Source organism: Ambystoma mexicanum, chromosome 2q, assembly GCF_040938575.1.
Source record: "Ambystoma mexicanum isolate Mex_15411 chromosome 2q, UKY_AmexF1_1, whole genome shotgun sequence".
Lineage (NCBI taxonomy): Eukaryota > Metazoa > Chordata > Amphibia > Caudata > Ambystomatidae > Ambystoma > Ambystoma mexicanum.
In genome coordinates this window covers 228,178,178-228,200,786 of record NC_090924.1, presented here as the reverse complement: position 1 = coordinate 228,200,786, position 22,609 = coordinate 228,178,178, and the positions used below count along the sequence as shown (strand labels likewise).

Genomic DNA, 22,609 nt, shown 5'->3' with positions numbered 1-22,609 from the left:
ACACACTTCAATGGACGTTTTTATCATGCTATCATGCTATCAGTACTGCTTATCATGCTGGGCTCAAGGGCAATGGGGAGCTATATACCTGAAGCGTTCAAGGCAGTGAAGAACACAGACTTCTGGTTGAGGGTATTCTATCCTGATACTCATTGGTATTCAATGTTTTTTAGCCAGCCTTCTCCATAGCCCTCAAGAGAAGACTGAGACATGTGTATATGTTACATCAGTTAAATCACTTTATTTTGTACTATGTGTGCATGCTTGCCTTGTTACTATGGTTCTATCTAAGGGGGGAAGGGACATTTACACAGTTATAATTGCATGTATATTTCCTTCAGGTTACTCATTGTAGTGTGGTTGTACTAATGTACTAATGTATATGTATCCATGCCTGTCATCCATTGTATTGGTGGATGGGTGACTGTACTCAGTTTACTTCCTTGCATCTTAGTTTCTTTTTGCTACTAAATCCTGCATCAGTGACACCTCCGCCTGGGATTGTTTACCAGGAGTTACCTGCTTGATATGTGGTTATTGCAATCACAGTTTTTTGTTGTTTTCTGATCCAATATTAGAGACACATATACAATCTTTGAAATGGCATGGCAGATGACAACTCTCATTAGGTACCTCAAAGTGGTCTCATGGAATATCAATGGTCTAAACAATCCTGTTACAAATATAAGATCTTGTCCAGTTTAAAGACAATTGGCCTCATTAGAATACTGGCGGTCCGGAAATAAGGGCGCCGGTAGCAACATACTGGCCCACTTTCTGGCCGCCACACTACGAGTATCCCTGCAGGGGCCATTGCTCCCAGCAAGTCTGATCTGCCGAGAGCACCAGCCTCTGCAATCATGTTTTTGACAGAATTACCGGCACCGTTAGGAATGCTGCCAGTGCTTCCGTGTCCCCATCCCCATGGGAATGGGGACTTACACTTTTCGCCACCTGACATCCCGAGCTGTCGGGACTTGTAATTTTCCGGTGGAACTGGGATATCAGGTGGCGGAAACGGTTTTACGAGAGTGGTGGCAACCCACCAGTAGCACCTGTAGGTTACCGCTGAACTCATAATGAGGCCCAATGTCCTGCGACATTTCTGTACTCCAAGAAATTCATATTCATGAAATGAAATCCCTAAAGCTTGAACGTAGCTTGGAAAACATTTTATTCTACCTTTAACACTAGAGCGAGGGGGGTGTCTCTCTTATTTTGGAAAAATCTGCCAATTAGGGTAGTGTCAGGTGTTAAGGACGATGAGGGCATAATCAGTTCAGTTAAGGTCAAGAATCAAGATACAGAAGTGCTGATATGAAGGATATATGCACCGACCTCTGATGACCACCCTTTTCCCCATGAACTGACCAAACATATCCAAGATTGCTATGCAAATTTCATCATCATTGGTGTTGATTTCAACATGCCCTAGACCCAGAAGGTTGTTGAAAGTCTACTAAGAGATGGCCATTTGAAGACCTGATCAAAGAATTCCCTGCATCCACTCTCATTTCAAGGTGACATCCACCTAGAAGGTCGCACAGAAGCAGACTGCACCAGTGCCTTACCCACCCACCACAAGATCTCTGTTTGAAATAAAATGAATCCTGCTGCATTTACCATCCAAGGTAAGCCCTCCCGGGCTGATTTGCAGAAGCCTAGCACTGATCAGACAATCGGGATAAAGAGCGTATTATTTCTACTTCAAAAAAGGCTTTATATGTGTATGCTGGTTTATTTTGTGGAAGCGTCGATTTTTGCTGAGGAACACACCAAACTGCTGAGGAACAATTGTGTCCCAGCAGACATGCATTGTGTAGGCCTTCCCAAAATGGCCGCCCATACCAAGAGCAGCAGAATGCCTTTTGTTTTCCTGTAGTGGGCCTATGATTAGCTGAGCCCATCTCACCTGGTCCAATCATGAAGCCGGCAGGCTTAGCCGGCCCGCTGCTGAAGGCCCCATTCCCAAGACTCCTGTCTGTGTCTGTCCGGGCAGATGAGGGCATGGATGGCCTTAACCCTCTTGAACTATGCTCCGTCCTCCTGACTAACTACTTCTCCCAGGTCATGGGATCCTAGGCTATCTATGCTCCTGCAGTCATGAAAGTGAGCTTGGCTGACCTCCACCACTATCTCTCCCAACGTCACTGTGCCTTTCACTTCTTCTTTCCTTGCTGCAATCAACACTCATCTTCTATCAGTGCACTTGTGACTACTATGTACATCAGATTTGGTGTGTTTGTATTCCATCTGTGAACCTCCTGCATTTCACTGTGTTGTGACTCGACTTTTAAATTCGGATATAGGTGTGCCTGTATTCCATCTGTGCTCCATCTTTAAATCGGATTTAGGTGTGTTTGTATTCCATCTGTGCCTCCATCTTTAAAATCGGATTTAGGTGTGTTTGTATTCCATCAGCTCCTCCATCTTTAAAATCGGATTTAGGTGTGTTTTTATGCCATCTGAGAACCTTCTGCATTTCACTGTGTTGTCCCTCAAATTTTTTTAATCGGATTTAGGTGTGTTTGTATTCCATCTTTGAGACTCCTGCATTTCACTGCGTTGTGCCTCCATTTTTAAATTCGGATTTAGGTGTGTTTGTATTCCATCGGTGAACCTCCAACATTCCACTGTGTTGTGCCTCCATTTTTAAATTCGGATTTAGGTGTGTTTGTATGCCATCTGTGAACCTTCTGCATTTCACTGTGTTGTGCCTCGATTTTTAAATTCAGATTTAGGTGTGCCTGTATTCCATCTGTGCTCCATCTTTAAATCGGATTTAGATGTGTTTGTATTCCATCTGTGCCTCCATCTTTAAAATCGGATTTAGGTGTGTTTGTATTCCATCAGCTCCTCCATCTTTAAAATCGGATTTAGGTGTGTTTTTATGCCATCTGAGAACCTTCTGCATTTCACTGTGTTGTCCCTCAAATTTTTTTAATCGGATTTAGGTGTGTTTGTATTCCATCTTTGAGACTCCTGCATTTCACTGCGTTGTGCCTCCATTTTTAAATTCGGATTTAGGTGTGTTTGTATTCCATCTGTGAACCTCCTGCATTTCACTGTGTTGTGCCTCCAATTTTAAAGTCAGATTTAGGTGTGTCTGTATTCCTTCTGTGCCTCCATCTTTAAAATCTGATTTAGGTGTGTTTGTATTCCATCTGTGCCTCCATCTTTAAAATAGGATTTAGGTGCGTTTGTATTCCATCTGTGCATCCATCTTCAAAATCGATGTTCAGTGTGTTTGCATTCCATCGGTGCCTCCATCTTTAAAATCGGATTTAGGTGTGTTTGTATTCCATCTGTGCCCACATCTTTAAAATTGGATGTAGGTATGCTTGTATTCCATCTCTGAACCTCCTGCATTTCACTTTGTTGTACCCATATTTTCTTAAATGGGATTTTGGTTTGTTTGTATTCCATCTGTGCCTTGATCTTTAAAATCGGATTTAGGTGTGTTTGTATTCCATCTGTGCCTACATCCTTAAAATCGGATTTAGGTATGCTTGTATTCCATCTGTGAACCTCCTGCCTTTCACTGTGTTGTGCCCCTATATTCTTAAATGGGATTTTGGTTTGTTTGTATTCCATCTGTGCCTCCATCTTTAAAATCAGATTTTGTTGTGTTTGTATTCCATCGTCCCACATCCTTAAATCAGATTTAGGTGTGTTTGTATTCCATCTGTGCCTCCAACTTTAAAATCGGATATAGGTGTGTTTGTATTCCATGTGTGCCCCCAACTTTAAAATCGGATTTAGGTCTGTTTCCATGCCACCTGAGTAACTCCCGCGTTTCACTATGTTGTGCCTCCATTTTTTTAAATCAGATTTAGGTGTGTTTGTATTCCATCTGTGAATCTCCTGCATTTCACTGTGCTGTGCATCCACTTTTAAATTTGCATTTAGCTGTGTTTGTATTCCATCTGTGCCTCCATCTTTAAAATCGGATTTAGGAGTGTTTTTTTCCATCTGGGAACCTCCTGCATTTCACTTTGATATGCCTCCATTTAAAAAAAATCAGATTTAGGTGTGTTTGTATTCCATCTGTGCCTTCATCTTTAAAATTGGATTTAGATGTGTTTGTATTCCATCTGGGAACCTCCTACATTTCACTTTGATTTGCCTCCATTTTAAAAAAATCGGATTTAGGTGTATTTGTATTCCATCTGTGCCTCCATCTTTAAAATCGGATATAGCTGTGTTTGTATTCGATCTGTGAGCCTCCTGCATTTCACTGTGTTGTGCCTCCATCTTTAAATTCGAGTTTAGGTGTATTTGTATTCCATCTGTGCCTCCATCTTTAAAATCGGATTTTGATTTTTTTGTATTCTATCTGTTCCTCCATCTTTAAAATCGGATTTAGGTGTGTTTGTATTCCATCTGTGCCTCCATCTTTAAAATTGCATTTAGGTGTGTTTGTATGCCCTCTGTGAACCTCCTGCATGTGATTGTGTTGTGCTTCCATTTAAAAAATCTGATTTAGGTGTGTTTGTATTCCATCTGTGCCTCCATCTTTAAAATCGTATTTAGGTGTGTTTGTATTCCACCTGGGAACATCCTGCATTTCACTTTGATATGCCTCCATTTTTTTAAAATCGGATTTAGGTTTGTTTGTATTCCATCTGTGCCTCCATCTTTAAAATCGGATATAGGTGTGTTTGTATTTCATCTCTGAGCCTCCTGCATTTCACTGTGTTGTGCCTCCATTTTTCAATTCGGATTTAGGTGTGTTTGTATTCCATCTGTGCCTCCATCCTTAAAATCGGATATAGGTGTGTTTGTATTTCATTTCTGAGCCTCCTGCATTTCATTGTGTTGTGCCTCCATCTTTAAAATCGGATTTAGGTGTGTTTGTATGCCATCTGTGAACCTCCTGCATTTCACTGTGTTGTGCCCCCAATTTTAAAGTCAGATTTAGGTGTGGCTGTATTCCATCTTTGCCTCCATCTTTAAAATCTGATTCAGGTGTGTTTGTATGCCATCTGTGAACCTCCTGCATTTCATTGTGTTGTGCCTCCAATTTTAAAGTTGGATTTAGGTGTGTTTGTATTCCATCTGTGAACCTCCTGCATTTCTCTGTGCTGTGCTTCCATTATGACGTCTCCTACAAGGCCTCCTGGTGAGTTTAGCTATAACTGTACTGTGCTCCTCTTTCTTTCCTATCAAAACCTCTCCCGACCTATGGCTCTCTCCATTTCTCCTATATTCTCTAACTACTACACTATCACCTATGCCTCCTCTCTCACAAAGTCAAGTAGGAAAAAGCACAAAAAAGACATCTTGAGTGCAAACTCTGGACTTCCCATCGCAGGCACCTATGTCAGCGCACCCTTCCTCTAGAGAAGTTTTCACTGATATCCTCTTCTCTGTCCCCTCTCCAGATCTATGGACACCCGCATCTCATCTCTACTCTCTCTCTACTCTCTCTCCCTCTACATTTAACGGTGGCAAAAAGTGGGAAGTTCTCTTGGCCGACTTCTCATCCTCTCACTGGGTAGAGAACAGAGAAGGGAGATGAAGTTGGTAAACTAGTGAGGCATGGCAGCTTTGATGGCACTATCAAGCTTTATTAATGGTAATGAGAGAGAAAAAGACGGGGATTGTGCCACCGATATAAGTGAACCCACATGCTGGTTTTGAGTAGATGGGTATCAAGGAGTGATCCATATTGTGATGTGGTGAGTGAGCAGAAACCAGAATTACTTTCAGTAGACTTGACAGCTCTAAACATTGAGTATTTTTATTGCTAGACAATCCAGTATATTTCAGTTTTCTCTCAGCAATTTAGGCCATAATGGCTTTCATAACAGATTTGGCGGTAGACAATATTAGTTATTTCACCAGATGTGATTAAGGTTACCACTAATAAGTCTAGTGGAATTATTGTCATGTCATGACCCCATGGCAGCATATGAAAGGGCCCAGCAGTAATGCTAATTTCGTCTACTGCAATTACCAATGAAAACCTTCAGCACGTGTTAAATCCACCATTGTTTTGCGGAATTACCATTTCCACAAGGCATTTTTGGAGGATATACTGAATGGCATTTTCTCCAAAAAATGGCAGAATCATCGTCAGATGGAAATAGCATCATACAGAAAACAAGAAGCTCAGTAGCTGACATTTTCAAAAACACAATCTATTTAAAATCACCCATTTCCTGCAGGCATCTGAGGGTGAAGGAAGCCACACTCATGCTGAGGGACAAAGGAAAGAGCCAGGTTCCTGAAATTGTGCTGTGGAAGCGTACTTTTTCCAAACCAGCGCTAACTGGAATGGTCGATGATCTGGAGGCACATGTCAAGGTGTTGTTTGGAGCCCTCCACAAGAAGACCACTCTCCAAAGGAAGAAAGTAATTTGGGCAGATATCTGGTACACAGTGGTGGTTGTGGGGACTGTGCCCGGTGACAGAGATGATATGAAGAAGCAGTGGAATAACCTCATGGCCAGGGTGCAGTGTCTCAGGGCCTACTGCAAGGGAACAGAAGCCACCGTGGAGGGACAATGGAGTCTCTGAAACTAAACCACCGGAGGGGACATTCAGTATCATCCTTGACATGGTGGGCATGGAGAGCATCGGAGAAGCAGAGGTTTGAGGTTCCAATCAAGAAGACCCCAATGAGTAGACAAAAGTCCCCAAGTCCCAATGTCAATACCTGTCATATCCTGGGGCCGCCAATGCGCATTGACAGTGTACACAAGATAGATAGCGGGTTAAACAGGGAGGACCCAAGGCAAGTGATAGTCAAAACATAGTCCATGCAGTGAGCAATAGCAGACGTTTAACATAGAGAAAGCCGTGTGGGTCATAGCCCTCACACTGCAGCATATCTGAGGTTTACTCAGCCATTCCAGTTCTCCAGCCACATAGAGTGATCGCTGGCCAGCAGTCCACCAAGGTGCTTTCAACGACATATGAGTCCCTCCTCATCTCAGACGCCGGCACATGACTAAGGGCCATGCAAGTTGGCATTTGCACATAAATGACATTTTGGGATGAGGGTGGTAGACGTATGATGGGTATTGGGGATAAGGGATGCGGGAGGGAATGGGTACTGGGGATGAGGTAGGTGGTAGGCAATTGGTGTTGGGGATGATGAAGGTGAGAAGGGAGGTGTCTTGGGATGAGGGAGGTGGGAGTGCCTGAGTGTGGGAGATGGGAGAACATGTGTGTAAGTAGATCACATCTTAAACACGTTAGCAGTCAAAGAAAGGAATCCAGTGCTAATTTGGTGTCTGTCATAGATGTTACTTCAATGTACGAAAACAGTCCAGTGTACGGTGCATGCTCATGTGACCAAAAATCATTGTCATTGAGTTCCAGACTGATGATGTGTGTGTCCCTGCCATCTGCACACCCACCCCATGGAGGCCTGTGATCCCATGCGGGGTCATCATCTGAGTCTGAAGGAACATTCCCTTCCGGTGGCATGGGAACATTCGACCAAATGCAGATGTTATACAGCAATTCATAGATGAAACCATCATCCAGACTTTTCAGGGCAGTACATGAGGACCCCCCTGAATGGTCCCTTAAGTAGTCAAAACATGTCCTCAATACACACCCTCGTCTAGACGTATGCCTGGTTGTATGCCCCTTCCGGTGCCATCTCAGAGTTCCTGACGGGTCCCATTAGCCACTGAATCTTTGCTAACTGTAGCCTGTATTGTTGTGTGGCTTATTTGTATGCCTTTCAAGATGTGACACAGACCTTGTTAAATGAAAAGGGTTAACAACTTCATTGTATACCTGGGAGGCAAACCATGGCATGTTAGTCATTTCACACTATGCCTGTGATTGGGGGGTGATATGGGCTATGAACCATTTCAGACATCTTGACCGAGCTATCTGGCACCTTCATTCATGCAATTTCTGTCCATGGCTCTATAGGGAACTCAAGCTATAGGAACACTCGGAAGTGTGGAGAGGTGCATGTCATCTAAAGTGGTTTTTTTGCGGGCATGTGCAGCATGAAAGCTGTGTGTATGCATGCGTGCATTGGGTACTGCACTGCTCCTTTACCACTCCCCCTTCATGTCCCTTTCTCCCCTCCTGCTCCCTTTGTGCATTGCATTGTTAGTGCCTTCACGTACCCAAAATCCATGTTTTCTGCCCACTGGTGATGTCCATCTATCCTATCAGATCGCAGTTGCATAGGCGAACGACAAACCTCGGAATCGGGCACAGCAGTAGCACATGGGCAGATTGATCTTACGTGTCATCAGTATGTTCATAGAATGGTATTGTCCTCTTTTGTGGTTAACCTTTCCCCTGCTTTGGGGGCGGTTGGGGGGGCTCCAATGACACATGTGTACAGTCCAAGGCTGTGGTCACATTAAGGGAGTGGAGTAACAAAAAGAAATGTGCCTTTGTGGCATATTAATATTAGTATTATTATGGTTGTTATTAAGGTATTTATTGAGCGCAGACTTAGCTTCTGGAAGCAATGGATCACTTTACAATCATAGGGGTAAGAACACAGTGAGGGAAGCAGAGAAAAAGGGAGTGGGGAGATGACAGGGGAGGGCGAGGGTGGGCAATCCGAATCAGGGGATCCACAAGCAACCAGGGCAGGAGACAGTGGGGAGCAGATCACTGAGTCTCAGGTAGGATGGGGGAGTGCTGGTTGTGTGGAGTTGGGTGTTAGGGAGGAGCCATTTCCTGAAGAGGAAGTTCTTGAGCGCTTTTCTGAACTGCATCCACTTGAGTCGGGGTGTTGTGCATGGAAATGTGATTGTGTGCATGTCTCATTCGTGCATCCATGAAACGGTTAACTGGGACATGTTGAGATACTTGAATGAAATAATCATTGTGATATTAGATCTGATTTGTGGCGCCTTTTTTTGGTGAAAAACAACAATTTTACATTTTGATCGGAGGTGGGGCTTTGGCCTCCATTTTTTCTCACATATGCGACACGCCATATACCTGACAATAAGGAAAGTTGTCGCAGGGCATAAGAAGTTGATTGCTAATCCCCATCTAAAGTGTGCTGAAGTATATCCATGGAGCAGAAGCACAGAATAGCCACCAGATTCAGCAGAGGCGGGATGGTAGTCCTGATGCGGACCAGGCTCTCAATGCCAACCTGGACCACGATCGGCAGGCATGAAATGGTGTCACAGTTCAGGTGATTAAGTGTGGTTATATGCTCATAGGACTGTGACAAGGGGGGAGGTCTGGCATGAGGTATGGGTGACCGCCTCATCAAACAAATCTGCCCCTGGCATTCCGGTATCGTTGAACTGTGCTGCGCTGCATGCCTCTGCAGACTGATGAACCGTAGCAGGTTGTTGATGTGGTTCGTAATTGCTTTGGCAGGGGCTGCCTGTTGCTTGGAATCTGTGTTTCTGGCGGGTACAGGCCTTAATACCCCCTTTTGGAACCAATTGGCTGCACCTGGGTCTTCAGTTTCATCACTTCTTTGCGTTTACCTCCACCTCTCAAGTGGAGGTAACTGAGCTGTTTCTGGAGGAATTACTACCTCTTCTGGTGGTATTTTCCAAGTATTTCATCAGAGCAATTAGTGCAGGAGTAATTACTGTCATTTTGTTGTTATTTCCTCAGGCCGTAATTCTTAGCGTGGATTTAGCATATGTGGAATTGCTGCCATCAAATGTGTAACTTGTAATTCGAAAGATCGGTAAAAGTGGTAGTTATTCTATTCCCTCCCCTTTTTACCATTACCTCCTACTTCGGAATGCGCCCTAATGTGTGTAACAAGGTCTGAACAACAGGCCAGTGTTTTGTTTTGGATAACAGCAACGCATGGATTCCGCACAGTCCAGGAATGCCCAGGATTGTGCAATGTTCCCTTTGCTCTCTTTCTTGGAATTGCTTCAAGTGATGCTTAAAATGTTCATTTGAAGCTGACATGTGACCACCGTGGGATCTCCATGACAATTACGTTCTCAAAAAAGAATACAAAAGCACTTCTTCTCCTATTGCTGAAGATTGTGTAGAGCTCCTTTCAGTTTCGTTTTAGAGATCTGCGTCACGAGGGATTTGAGCCCTGAGATCATGCAGGAAACCAGTGGGATTAAGTCTCTGCATTGTGCAGGGATTTCTTGGGCGGGGTTGAGATGATGGGCTGGGTAAGTACTGGGAGAAGGATTAGCGCAGATGCTGCAGGATTTCAGGTGTGATGGTGACCTGCTCGGAAGGAGCGGGGTCCTGATCTTAAGATGCGACGGTCCATAATAAACAGTAGTCTATGGCGAATTATCAAAGGCTTGGCGGAGCGTGCACCAGCAAGGCCTGTGCACTCCTAGAACGTGTGCCACATTAGGTGAGTTATGTGGCTCCCATGCCCAGTTGCCGCCTGTCAGACCGCCACTCTGTTTGGGTCCACAGAGGGTACACATTGCCTAATACCTGCATCAGGCACCAGGCCTGGATTTGGAAGCTAACTAGGCCATCAAAGTGTGCAACCTCCCATGTTAGATCAACTGGAGAATCAATGAGAGCCTCCTTGCCACCTTACAAATGCCACCCACCGTGTGCCCACTGAAGGTGCATCACCTTCTGATTGGTGCTTATCCCACTTTGTTCGTCAAGCCCGCTTTGCTCGTGAATCTTGAAGCTGAGCAAACTGGATCCCAACATTGGCATTGGGCACACCGATGCTACCTCTTTTCCAATACGGAAATTTGGTATAAGGGAGGTGGTTTTATGGCCTGTTCTGTAATATCGAAGGATGGCCCCAGCAGAGCAACCGGCATGATGTATGCGCGGGTGGTGCATTTTCAAGGATCTGGCTCCAGGATTTATTTGGGAGCCATTCGCGGATCTTCACACAGTAATCGGGGTGCAAGCATCTTCATGCTAGATGTGGGAATCACATCAACAAGTTCGTGAACTATTCACGGTCCTCAAACGTCTGATGGAAGCCCGTGCTTACAAGGATAGAAACTAAAAGGGGACTAGCTTACAAACTCGACACAAATTGGTATCTAGCAGAGGGAGGGAGGAGCCGGCGTGGATTCTCTGGTAGGAAAAGGAAAAGAAAGAAAAGCAGATTAGTTGTAAGGAGTGCGTTTTAACAGATGAGAGCAGAGCCAGACAGGCAAATAGAGAGATGACATGGTGCCTGACAGACCATTGAGTGCAAAAGGCCCGTGGTACAGGACCAGGGTCAGTACCGTTGCAGGCAGGAAGTCATTTACTCTGCCCCCGTTTTACCAATCCTTCAGAGAAGCCTGCTTAAAATGGACAGGTTTTCTGGCAGGTATTCTGAACTCAAGAAGGACTTGACCGAACCAGACACAGTTTACGGGCTATCAACAGAGGATAAATAGCCTAATGGCAATGGAAGAACATCGAATTTTGGGGTCTCTCGTTGAATCTGACTCTTTTTTGGGTCTCCATGCCGGCACTTGAATGCCGGTGGCAAAAACGCTGGCATTCCCGTTAGCCTCCTCAAACAAGTGGGTTAACAGCAAGGGTTAACATGGTTTATGAAGAGATGGGGTGGGGCATAGACAGGTGGGGGCCAACCTGTCAAAAAGGGAAGCGGGATGGCAGCACCAACCTTTTTACCAGCAAAACTACAGAGAACAGCTTGGGTTCCAAAGTGCCTATGCTTGGGGTCACAAACTACTCCCCTGGAATTCTTGGAACCATCAAGTGGTGGAAAGAATGATGACGTGCGCCATGTTATAACACGCCTTACCTAAATAAATAAACTGGGTGATGCATCTGAAAGACTGGTAGTTGTGGTCTTATATCTGTACCCTGCAGAGCCCATCACAGACCTGCCATGCTTGATTGCACACATTTCGGGTTCTTCTCAAGAGACACCCGCTTTTCACAGGCGCAAAATTGCTGACAACCAGGGACAAATCTGCTACACCCGTTGAAGGGCTGGAACGGATATGGCAGGGGTACACAAAATGGCCAGTGCAAAATCCCACACAGTGAAAAAACAAGCATTGCCAATGCCGACTGTTTGGGCTTTTGTGTAGCCATGGCAAAGGCACTTGCCAGGCACTATTGTAGTGGTATTTACTGGCTATTGGTGGTAGCGGGTGCAACATGGTGCAAGTACATGGGCATCTCATAGCAGTGCCTGGCAAATGGCTAATACTTATTCACAAGCCAAAGCTTGTTCTTAATAGGACTTCAGTTAAGGGCACACATAGGAGCTACTCACAGGGTTGCCGGGGTGTGCAGTCATAATGTCGAAAAAATAATATCGCATTGCAAAAATGTCTAAACAATAATGTCGAAGAAAAAAATGTTGCATTTTAATTTTTTTTATTTACATGTTTTTTTTGGGTTACGGAGGTAAAAAAAGGGGTAAAACAAAACAAAAGGGGGGGGAGTTTGGGGGGGAACCCCCATTTCGAACAAAAACAACCAAAAAAAGTGACTTTTTTTTTTTCGACTTTTTGTTTTAGACATTATGACTTTCGATATTATTTCATTCGACTTTATGACTATACACCGGTTGCCGGTATCACGCTGGTAATCCCGACGGGTTATCAGCAACCCTGCCTTACTGTCTCTGCTGCCCAACATCCCGGTATTTGCAGGATATTAGGGGCGGCAGAGTGACAGTAAATTCCATTCCCATGGAGTCTGATAGGACTCCATGGGATGGGATTGCCTGAATCACGGCCACCAGGAGTCCCGGTGCTGGTGATTCAGGCATTTATCTGCCGGTAGGGGCCTGATACTGGCAGACTTGTGTTTTGCCGGTCTGGAATAAATTCCAGTGCTGGAAATACCACCAGCATTTATTCTGGACCGGCATACACATAATGCGGTTTATAGTGTTTATAAATGGAGTGGCTGAAGCCGGACCTGGTTAAGACATTTTAATTACACCAGTAGCGTGTTTACAACTCCACTTAAGTCATTGACTCTCACAAGACTGCTCATAAAACACTGGCAGGCATTTTGAGTGCAAAGTTTGATGGTAAAACTTCTTTAAAGTGAGCTGAAAGAGCTCCCATGGCAAGGTATTTTGGGCAGGGAGGGACAGGAACTGGCTGGGAATGGCCATCGGGATTAGCATGGCCATGGGCAGATTAGCATGGCTATGGGCAGTCAATGGCTGGCCAAATAACCAAACAACACCTACAAGCTTTGTGTCCCTCCTCATATGCCATTTCCCCCCACCGGTACTGTAATGCAACTTACAAGTGGCACCTAATAGCCCAAACTATAACCAATCCAATATGACGTTCACATAAAACGAAGACAATGAAAATGAAGAATGCAGCTTTAAGGTGGTGTTATTTTCTAAAAAAAATATAAAGTTACTTAAATCAATTAAAAAAAAAACATTTTAAAGGTCACAATCACAGTATTATAGTTTGACTTTTGAAAAAGGAACATAAACCAAAGACAGCCAACAGGGTAAATGGGATGGTTTGCCTAGCCTGAGGTAATAGAGAGGTAGCAGTCTAAAGTAAGTGCACCCCGTGTAAGTTCCAAAAAGCAAGAAAAGAGCAGGCAGGCCCAGTAGTTCATCTGGGCATAATGGCAGAAGGTTCAGTGTCATGGGGCGTTTGCCCACTTTCACGTAGACACACTATACTGTTGATCAGCGAATAGATTAAGGCACAACTTTAGGACGCTGAGCTGAGGGTGCTGGGAGTGGCCCGTTTTTGGACACCTGCTTATAACACATAGTCCCCTCTTCTAAAACATAATACTTTGCGTACAAATTACTTTTTAAATGGAAATAATACAGGTCATTTCGCTATTTTTGCTTTCTTTTTTGAGATTCTTCATTATTACTTTTGATGTGAAATTCTTTTTTTATCCATTCATTTTTTTAAAAAGTTTATTTTTTCGATGAGGTATTTGTCTTGTAATGTTTTGGCGTACAACTATGGTAGAGTAATAACGCATGAGGCATGAATTCTCCAGGGACTTCATTTCACCAAAATGCCTGCGGGGATGTCATCTCCCTGGTGACATTAAAGGAAGTGATGTCATTCACCCCGCCCCAAGTGATATCACAGTAAGTGGTGTGATGCCATTTGACTCCGCCCCAGAATGTGACCATAGGAAGTGATGGCACATGACGTTTGACCCCTTGACATCACAGGAAGTGGCATCGCATAACATTGTCCCCTGGCCTCCCCCAAATGAAGTCCATAGATTGCTCTGAATCTGGTTCTTTTATCGTCATAGTGGTCTACCATGGGAAACAGGCTTGCCAGGACAACTCCCAATGGCATATCTGGCAAGCCTCCCTTGGGATCTTGTAGTGACGTGTGTAGGAGTAGTGACGTGTGTAGGACGGTCCTGTTGGAATGCGGGGGCACGCGAACCATTCTCCTCGTAATCCTACAGAGCTTGGTTCGCGTGACCCGGAGACCGTTGGAGGTGTTAAGGAGAGGACAGGCACGGCGGGCCCCTTTCTGAAATAAACTCACCTTGTTTCTCCTTCACCTCGCCTCCGCCTCATTCTTTCATTGGCGACGAGGAGCAGGGGGCCCGCCACGAGATGTGCCTGTCCGCGGTCCATGCAAGTGAGAAACTCACTCGCTGAAGGCAGCCGCAGCGCCACCCCAGCCCCTCCCTGCAGGCAGGGCCTCGCCTGCGCGGACGGCTAGAGGCCCAGGGCTGGGTGGTGCGGCAGTGCGATTGAAGATGCCAGAGCCGCGCAGAGCCGTGCCATCAGATGCGCTCCCCTGGAAGTAAGAGAGAGAGAGGTGAGGAGAAGGGGAGGCGGGCGCTGACACAGGCAGGCGGGCACAGTGTCCATAAGGAGGAAACTCTCAGCAGTGGGAAATTAGCCCAACCGGCCCTAGAAAAGAGGGAAGTTACAAGAAAGTTTTGAAGCCTGCAAACTTTATTTATAATTGAGGAGGCACAAAGACATTAAGGGAAGAACACACACAGACAGTGTGCAAGCCTTAAGGGAAGAGCACACACAGACTGTGTGCAAGCCTTACAAGCAAACCTACAAATAGGCAGATAAATACTGTAGTCCGGTCCTACAGACTAGCAAATATAAACATTGGAAAGTGAAAAAGTGATCTTACATCATCATGGCTGAAGCCAGCATGGCCCCGCCCCACCCTTCTTACCTGAGCCTGGAGCACCACAGATAAGGTGGGACAGGTGGAAGAAGATTTTTGACACTTACTTGGTGGCAATTGGGGGTGATACATTTGCTGCAGGAAGGAAGGAGTGGATTCTTCTGCATAACCTGGGGACTGAATGTCGTAGTGTCTATGATGGCCTGCCCCAGCCCCCACTGGAGGGCCAAGGTGATATGGACCAGTACATTATAGCTGAGAGGAAACTGGAAATCCACTTTGAAGCAAAAAAGAACATGACATTTGAAAGGCACAAGTTTTTCCAGAGGGTTCAAGAGACACAGGAGCCAGTAGAGAATTTTGTGGCAGCGCTAAGATCATTAAGTCACACATGTGAATTCGGAGGGTTGACAGACTCATTGATACGAGATCAGCTGGTGCGATGCACAAGTAACATGAAAGTACAAGACAGATTGTTGACCAAAGATGTGACTTTAGAGGTAGCAATTGAGATTGCAAGAGGAATGGAACAAACTCACAAATACATGTCCACGATGAAGAGTGAAAAAGCAGAAGGTGAAGTAGCGGCTGTGAGAGCATTCAAAAGACTGAATTCGAGCAGAGAAGTCAAATGCTACAAGTGTGGAAGCAATCGCCATATCTCTACCAGCACGTTTTGTCCTGCAAATAACATCTTCTGTTTGAAGTGCAAGAAAAAAGGACATTTCGCCAGAGTGTGCAGAGATTCAGGGCAAGTGCAGTGCATAGGGTCTGGTGCAAGAACCTCGGAGCAAGAAGAAAATGCGGATGTTGCTCAGCTGACTCAGACCAAACACGTACTGGAAGTATCAGAACTATCCGGCAAGCGAAGTGCTCCGACTGACGTGTTTATGATGAACGGAAGAGTGGAGACATGGAAAGTGGATAGTTGCTCTCACTGGACGCTGATTTCGAGAAAAACATATGAAGTATGTTTGCAAAGGAAGGTTGAAGATTTGAAGGAGCACGGTATAGAACCCTATGCCGATGGAAATGTGAAGATAGACGTGTTAGGCAAGTTCCAAGCAATGATTAAGTATAAGGGCAGAAGTTGTGACTCAGATGTGTTCGTCACACGAGAAGGCTCGTCCTTGTTAGGCTGGGAGGAACAGCGCAAACTTGGAATCAGGATACAGGCAAGTGCAGAGGATCCTGTTTCTGTGGCTGAGGTACATGACAAATGGGAGGAGGAGTTCCCGGCAGTTTTTAAAGGAGAATTGGGTATGGTGAGAGACTTTGAACACGAGATTCGCTTAAAAGCAGGAGCAGTGCCCAAGGTGCATAAGGTGAGGCCGATACCTCATAACCTAAGAGAGAGACTAAAGAGTGAAATCGAGTCCTTATTACAGAAGGGAATTATTGAAGAAAGTGAAAGTTCAGAATGGTTGTCACCAGTCGTCGTGGCAGCCAAGGCAAATGGTGACATAAGACTTTGCGTTGATATGAGGGACATTAACAGGAACATTCTGGTGGACAGACACCCGTTGCCGATTATAAGTGACACATTGTCAACTCTAGACAAGGCCCGAGTTTTCTCTGTGATTGACCTGTCTCAGGCTTATCACCAGATACCCCTGAAGGAAGAATGCCAGCACTTGACAGCGTTCATTATGGTTTTTGGAACGTTCAAGTATCGAAGGATGCCATTCGGACTTGCCTCGGCAGCGGCAGTATTTCAGAGAGTTATGGACAAAGTGATGGAGGGTGTGAGGAATGTTGTAGTGTTCCAAGATGATATGCTTGTGTTTGCAAAATCTAAGGCAGAACATGATGAAGTATTGAGAGAAGTGTTGGGAAGGTTGTCAGAAGCTGGAATGACTGTGAGAAGAGACAAGTGTAAGATTGCAGTGAGGAAGGTGGAGTATCTCGGACATGAGATTGATGAATTGGGTGTGAGACCAAAAAAATGTTTAGTTGAAGCTGTAGAAAAAGCCCCTGTACCGACGGATAAGGACCAAGTGAGGTCATTTTTAGGCCTTGCAGAATATTGCCATCGCTTTGTGAAAGATTTTGCAACAGTGTCGGCCCCAATAATAATGATACTAAAAAAGGGGTCGAGATTTGAGTGGACTCCAGAATGTGGGAAGGCATTTGAAGGTATCAAAGAATCAATCAGTAGAGCACCATCTATTGGGAGGTTTAACCCCAGGGATAAGACTATTCTAATTGTAGATGCTAGTTTGAAGGGGTTGGGAGCCACTTTGGTACAATTGGATGAGGACAAGAAGGAGAGAGTGATTGCTTTTGCTTCAAGAGCGTTGAGGGGAGCGGAGTTCAAGTATTCAGTAATCGAAAGAGAGACTTTGGCCATGTTTTGGGCTGTGATACATTTTAAATTTTTCTTGTGGGGCAGGCGATTTGTGGTTCGCTCTGATCATAAGCCATTGGTACAGTTTTTTGAGAGTGGTAAGTGGGCTTTAGGCTCGCCTAGGATAAGCAGGTGGGGTTTGGGTCTTCAAGGATATAACTTTGACCTAAGTTACTTTCCTGGGAAGAAGAATTTAGTAGCGGATTGTCTATCAAAAATGCCTTTAAACGAAACTGAGACAGTGGAGGATGAGACAGTGGAAGAATCAGTGATAGCTGAGGTTAGTGAGGCAGTGGACCAAGAAAAGTGGTTACAGGGAGAGGAGTCTGATGAGGAACTGAAGTTGATCAAAGAATGGACTGTCAAGGGATGGCCCCACAAGAATAATTTGGATACGAATTTTAACATTTGGTGGGAAGTTAAGGAAGAGTTGAACATAAGTGAAGGAAGATTTAGGAGAGGACGTTGTGTGATACCTCCGCTGGCGATCCGGCAGACTCTTTTGGAGTTGGCCCATGAGGGCCATCCAGTGCAATGAAGAGGAAACTCAGACAGAATTTCTGGTGGCCACTTATAGATAAAATGGCAGAAAGGTGGGTGAAGGATTGCATGGAGTGCCAATTAAGTGACAAAACCAAAGTGACAAGAGAAACACCGTTGAGTTTTAACACGGTGCCAGAGCAACCGTGGTCCAAGGTTGCGGTGGACATTGTGGGACCCATAATGGGATTAGGTGGTGGATTGAAGTTTTTATTTGTGTTGGTAGATTTCCACACAAAATGGATTGAATGGGAAGCAGTAAGAGAGGTCACGGCTAGAGAGCTTATTGTGTTTCTAGAGAAAATGTTCCTAAGAGAGGGTGTGCCCACTGCACTGGTTTCAGATAACGGAGTTCAGTTTGTCTCGGTGGCAATGAAAAAATTCCTCAGTAGTTATGGCATTAGACATGTTAGAACTGCGTTATACCACCCAAGGGCCAATGGCCTGGTGGAAAGAGTAAACCGTCTTTTGAAAGAAGGTTTACAGCTGGCCATGAAGGCAAGGCAGCCATGGAAGCAGATGTTGGAGATAATGACATGGAACTACCTCACTACCCCACATTCGGTGACAAAGGTATCACCATTTGTTTCTCTTAAAGGAAGGGAACCTGGAACAAAACTCTGTCCAGGTTGGTTGGGAGTAGCGGGAGTAGTTCATGTGGATAGAAAACAGATAATGAAATGTATCAGGGAGAGCCAAGAAAGAAACAAAATGTGTTTTGATGCACGGGAGAAAGTGAAAGAGCGTGAGTGGAAAGTAGGAGTTATGATATGCGTAAAGAATCCCAGACTAGTGAACAAATGTTTGGACAACAAGTTTTTGGGTCGAAAAAGGATCTGAAGAAGAAGAGTGTGGTTATATTGGAAGGAGGAGAGGTCTGGTCCAAAGGGAGGATTGGAAAAGCATATTGTGAGGATATGAGAAGGGAAAATAATGAATCCAATAATGACAGCAAAAAGAAAAGAGATGAGGAGAGGGGAAGAGTTCAAGGTGGGGGTGAGAGTGAACAAGGCGGAAGTGCTCATGACAGTTCTGATGGAAGTGTTCAAGTTGAGAACGAGAATGTGGTTGATAGGAATGTTGATGGCAGTTCTGGTAGTTATCAGAGATTCAGGTCAAAACCTGTGTGGATGAAAGACTATGCATCTTATTGAGATAGTGTGCGTCATTCGCGTTGAATTTGTAATTTGTAGTGTTGACAGATTTTATTTAAATTAATATTATAAAAGCTTAAGAGTCCTATTAGCTCAAATGTTCTATGCACAATTCTATATATATCTCTTTTAAATGGAAATGTTATATTTAGCCTTTCTAATTTTAAGTTTGTTTGTTTTGTAAGGAGGGAGGTGTGTAGTGACGTGTGTAGGAGTAGTGATGTGTGTAGGGCGGTCCTGTTGGAATGCGGGGGCACGCGCACCATTCACCTCGTAATACTATGCAGCTTGGTTCGCGTGACCCGGACACCGTTGGAGGCGTTAAGGAGAGGACGGGCACGGCGGGCCCCTTTCTGAAATAAACTCACCTTGTTTCTCCTTCACCTCGCCTCCGCCTCATTCTTTCAGATCTCTTCATCTTCTTTTTTAGTAAGATAGCAGAGAATGTTAAAAGTTAACGCTGCTAGGAATTCTGCGTATACTATTTAGTTCACAGGTACTAACTCAGTAGGTTAATGCATCTGCTTCAGGGATCTCTACACAGTATTCAATGCCCACGCTGAAATCAAAAGAGCACTGACTCAGTGTTGCATCCCTCTGAGGACGATAAAATGAGCACCATTGAATCAGTTAATAACATAACGTATTATTAAATACAGAGAGTCGTAGCAGTGTGCTCTATGTAATGTGTTGATATGGATATTACTATAATGAATAACTCCCTTGCCTCTTGGCCCACTGCGACTGACACTGTTTAATTCTTCAATGGGCCGTCCTAGCCTAGTTGTAGAGGTTATGTCAGCAGCTTTGCTAATTTTGTGAACACGTTTGGGCCCATGAAGGACTTTGTTTTCTGTTTGCAGCGCAGCCACAGGTGAGAATGGGTGCGTGCTTCCACTCTTATTCATTTATCAGTGATTCACAGCCCAACTACAGTGGATTTCTATACTTTAACTTTCAGGAAATTGCAATTAAATTTTCTGGGCAACACAAGTTGGTCAATAATCCTTGAGATTCATATTTTTCCTGATCTGATTCCATTGAATAAAAAGCTATCATTCAGAGAGGTGTTATTTGTTTTAAATAAAAAATACCAAATTGCCCTCTAGTTTCTCATTTATGTTAGCTCTGCTTTCTGACCCTCAGGAGTCAGGAGTGCATCGGCCATCATCACCTGGCTGAACAGAAGAACTGGATCCAGCACCGTCCACCTCAACAGCACGCAGGAGGCCGAGTCCTTCATTGGGGCTGAAGAAGTGGCTGTGATTGGCTTTTTCAAGGTGAATTATTTGGGAGGTTCTATTGTTGGCACTGACTAAAAAGGACACATGTTCTGTGCGCCCATAACACAAAGAAGGAATGAGTTTGCCATTTGCATTTGTGAATATATCTTTCTTGTTCTGTTGACTTTTTGTCCTATGCTTGGTCTTCTTATGTTGTTTTTGATTAAGAAATCATTAAGCAATAAGCCCCGAGCAGGGGGGGCATTACCACTTCAGGTAATGCCCCGGTGCCCATAGTTACAGGCCCAAGCCCTTGCAAGGGTATTATTGCTATTAGTACCCCGGCCCGTATGACCGTGGTAATAAAAGCATTTTATTTTCTCTTCCGAAACGCTAGTACAAACAATTATACTCTTTTCTGCAGGATCTTCAGGGCAGGATGGCAAATCTTTTCTATGAAGCAGCTAAGGATGTCCCGGAACTTGCTTTCGGAGTGGTAAACAGTGACGATATCTCTGCCAATTATGGTGTAACCAAAAATACAGTCACTGTATTCAAAAAGGTAAGAAAAACATAGCAACCTTCCCAGTGAGTGAATTGCAATGGGCAATAACTGAAGGAGTTGCGGCATCGGGGTGTTTGCAGAGTCCTCTCCTGCTTGTGGTATGTTAGAGTGCATCCTGCTGCTTGACACAGTAACAGTCTTAGGGACTGATAGTGCAGTTCTCAAATGGCACTCATCCACTCCGAATATAGAGGGCCCAAGAACGAGCTGACTACCGCAATCCTCCTCCCACGTCCACTCGCTACCCCTATCATTCTTTTGCGCTCTAATAGAGTCACCTTTGATTATCTTGCTAGGTATCTCGCTGCTATGTAGGCATGTGTGAGACAATTTGAACACAACTCGAAAACATGAGGAGTTCCAGGGGTTCAACCAGGTGAAATTGAATTTCTCCCCCAGGCTCCACTGGGTTTGAACTCATGCCTGTATAAAGGCAGGTCAGTAGAACCCTGAAAACTAGGGGAGGGAATTGTAGCTTGGGGTAGTTTAGGATTAGTAGTAGTGTAGGCTACAGTACAATTAAAACATTTTTGGTGTAATGGGGCTTAGGGGAACCTGATTTGTGGTTGGAGTACAGGACACAGAACAGGTAACAAATAGGGTCGTCATTTCACCAAAATGCCAGGGGTAGCGGAAGTGACATCACATGACCCTTGACCGCTGATGACATCACATGAAGTGATGTCATTTGACCCCACCCCGAAGTGACATCACAAGAAGCGATGGAACACAACCTTTCACCCCTTGACAAAACAGGAAGTGGCATCACATAGCATTGTTTCTAAGTACACTACGAAAAATATGGTTATGATATCACTGTAAAGTGATATACATGTCATACAAGAATGAATAAGCATATGTATCGTTAATATCAGCGTGTATAGGCCCATTTACCAAATGACTGTGAATGCAAGCAAATGTCCAAGGCCAAATGATAATGATGTGTTATTATACAGCACTTACGCTTAAGTGCTTCATATAGAACAAATATACATACAATATCACCCAACCTGTATTGGTACTCATTTATCAACCTCAGCAGGATGAAAGGCTGAGTTGACCTTGCCGGGAGCCGAACCTGCAACCTGCAGCTCACACGCACATTGCAGCAGCGAACGCTCAACCCACTGAGCTATCTTGACGGCTATAGCTATCAGAAAACGAGCCACTCCAGAAAAGAAACAAAGAGCTACATGCTTCTTGCCCAAAGAGCCACATGCTGCTGGCCACAGCCCAGGATCCTCAATTTGGGGGCCTCGTCTTTTTAGGGGTAGCAAGGTAGACCACACGGGTAGCAAGGGAGACCACACAGGTAGCAAGAGAGACCTCAGGGGTTGCAGTTGTGACCCCTGGCGACCCCTAAATGACGTCCGTTGTAAGAAATAAGGAGTGTTTGTCATTTGTTTTTTATAGGCTGAGGAGAATGCCAAGGCAGTGTTATGCACTGTGACGAATGTGTGACAAAATTCATTCGACCCCTCAGGAGTTCAAAGATGAGTAGTGGCTAAACCGCCTTCTCTGTCCTCACTCTTCTGCAAAACAACTTTGATGCCAATCATAATGATAAAGCAGGCACCAGTAAGAAATGTACTTCCTTCGCCTTTTGTGGTAACGTGGTCTGAGGGTAGGCTATACTCTTAAGAGGGATGTGACACAGTAGCAACCCAAACAGCAATAGTACAACAGACCAAACTAAATGAGTGTCCAATCAAGCTGATGATTACTGATTTGTCTGCCTGTTTATTGCTGCTATGTCGATAATGCACTTGCACTTT

General features: G+C 44.6%; 1 protein-coding gene across 1 annotated transcript in view; it reads left to right on the top strand.

The window, feature by feature from the left end:
* Positions 1-22,609, top strand: part of PDILT (protein disulfide isomerase like, testis expressed) — a 286,134-nt gene that overhangs the window by 31,343 nt on the left and 232,182 nt on the right. Inside the window, exons 3-4 of the mRNA XM_069646703.1 lie at positions 20,193-20,326; positions 20,694-20,831. Coding sequence (XP_069502804.1) covers positions 20,193-20,326; positions 20,694-20,831 — 272 coding nt within the window. The remainder of the gene's footprint in view (positions 1-20,192; positions 20,327-20,693; positions 20,832-22,609) is intronic.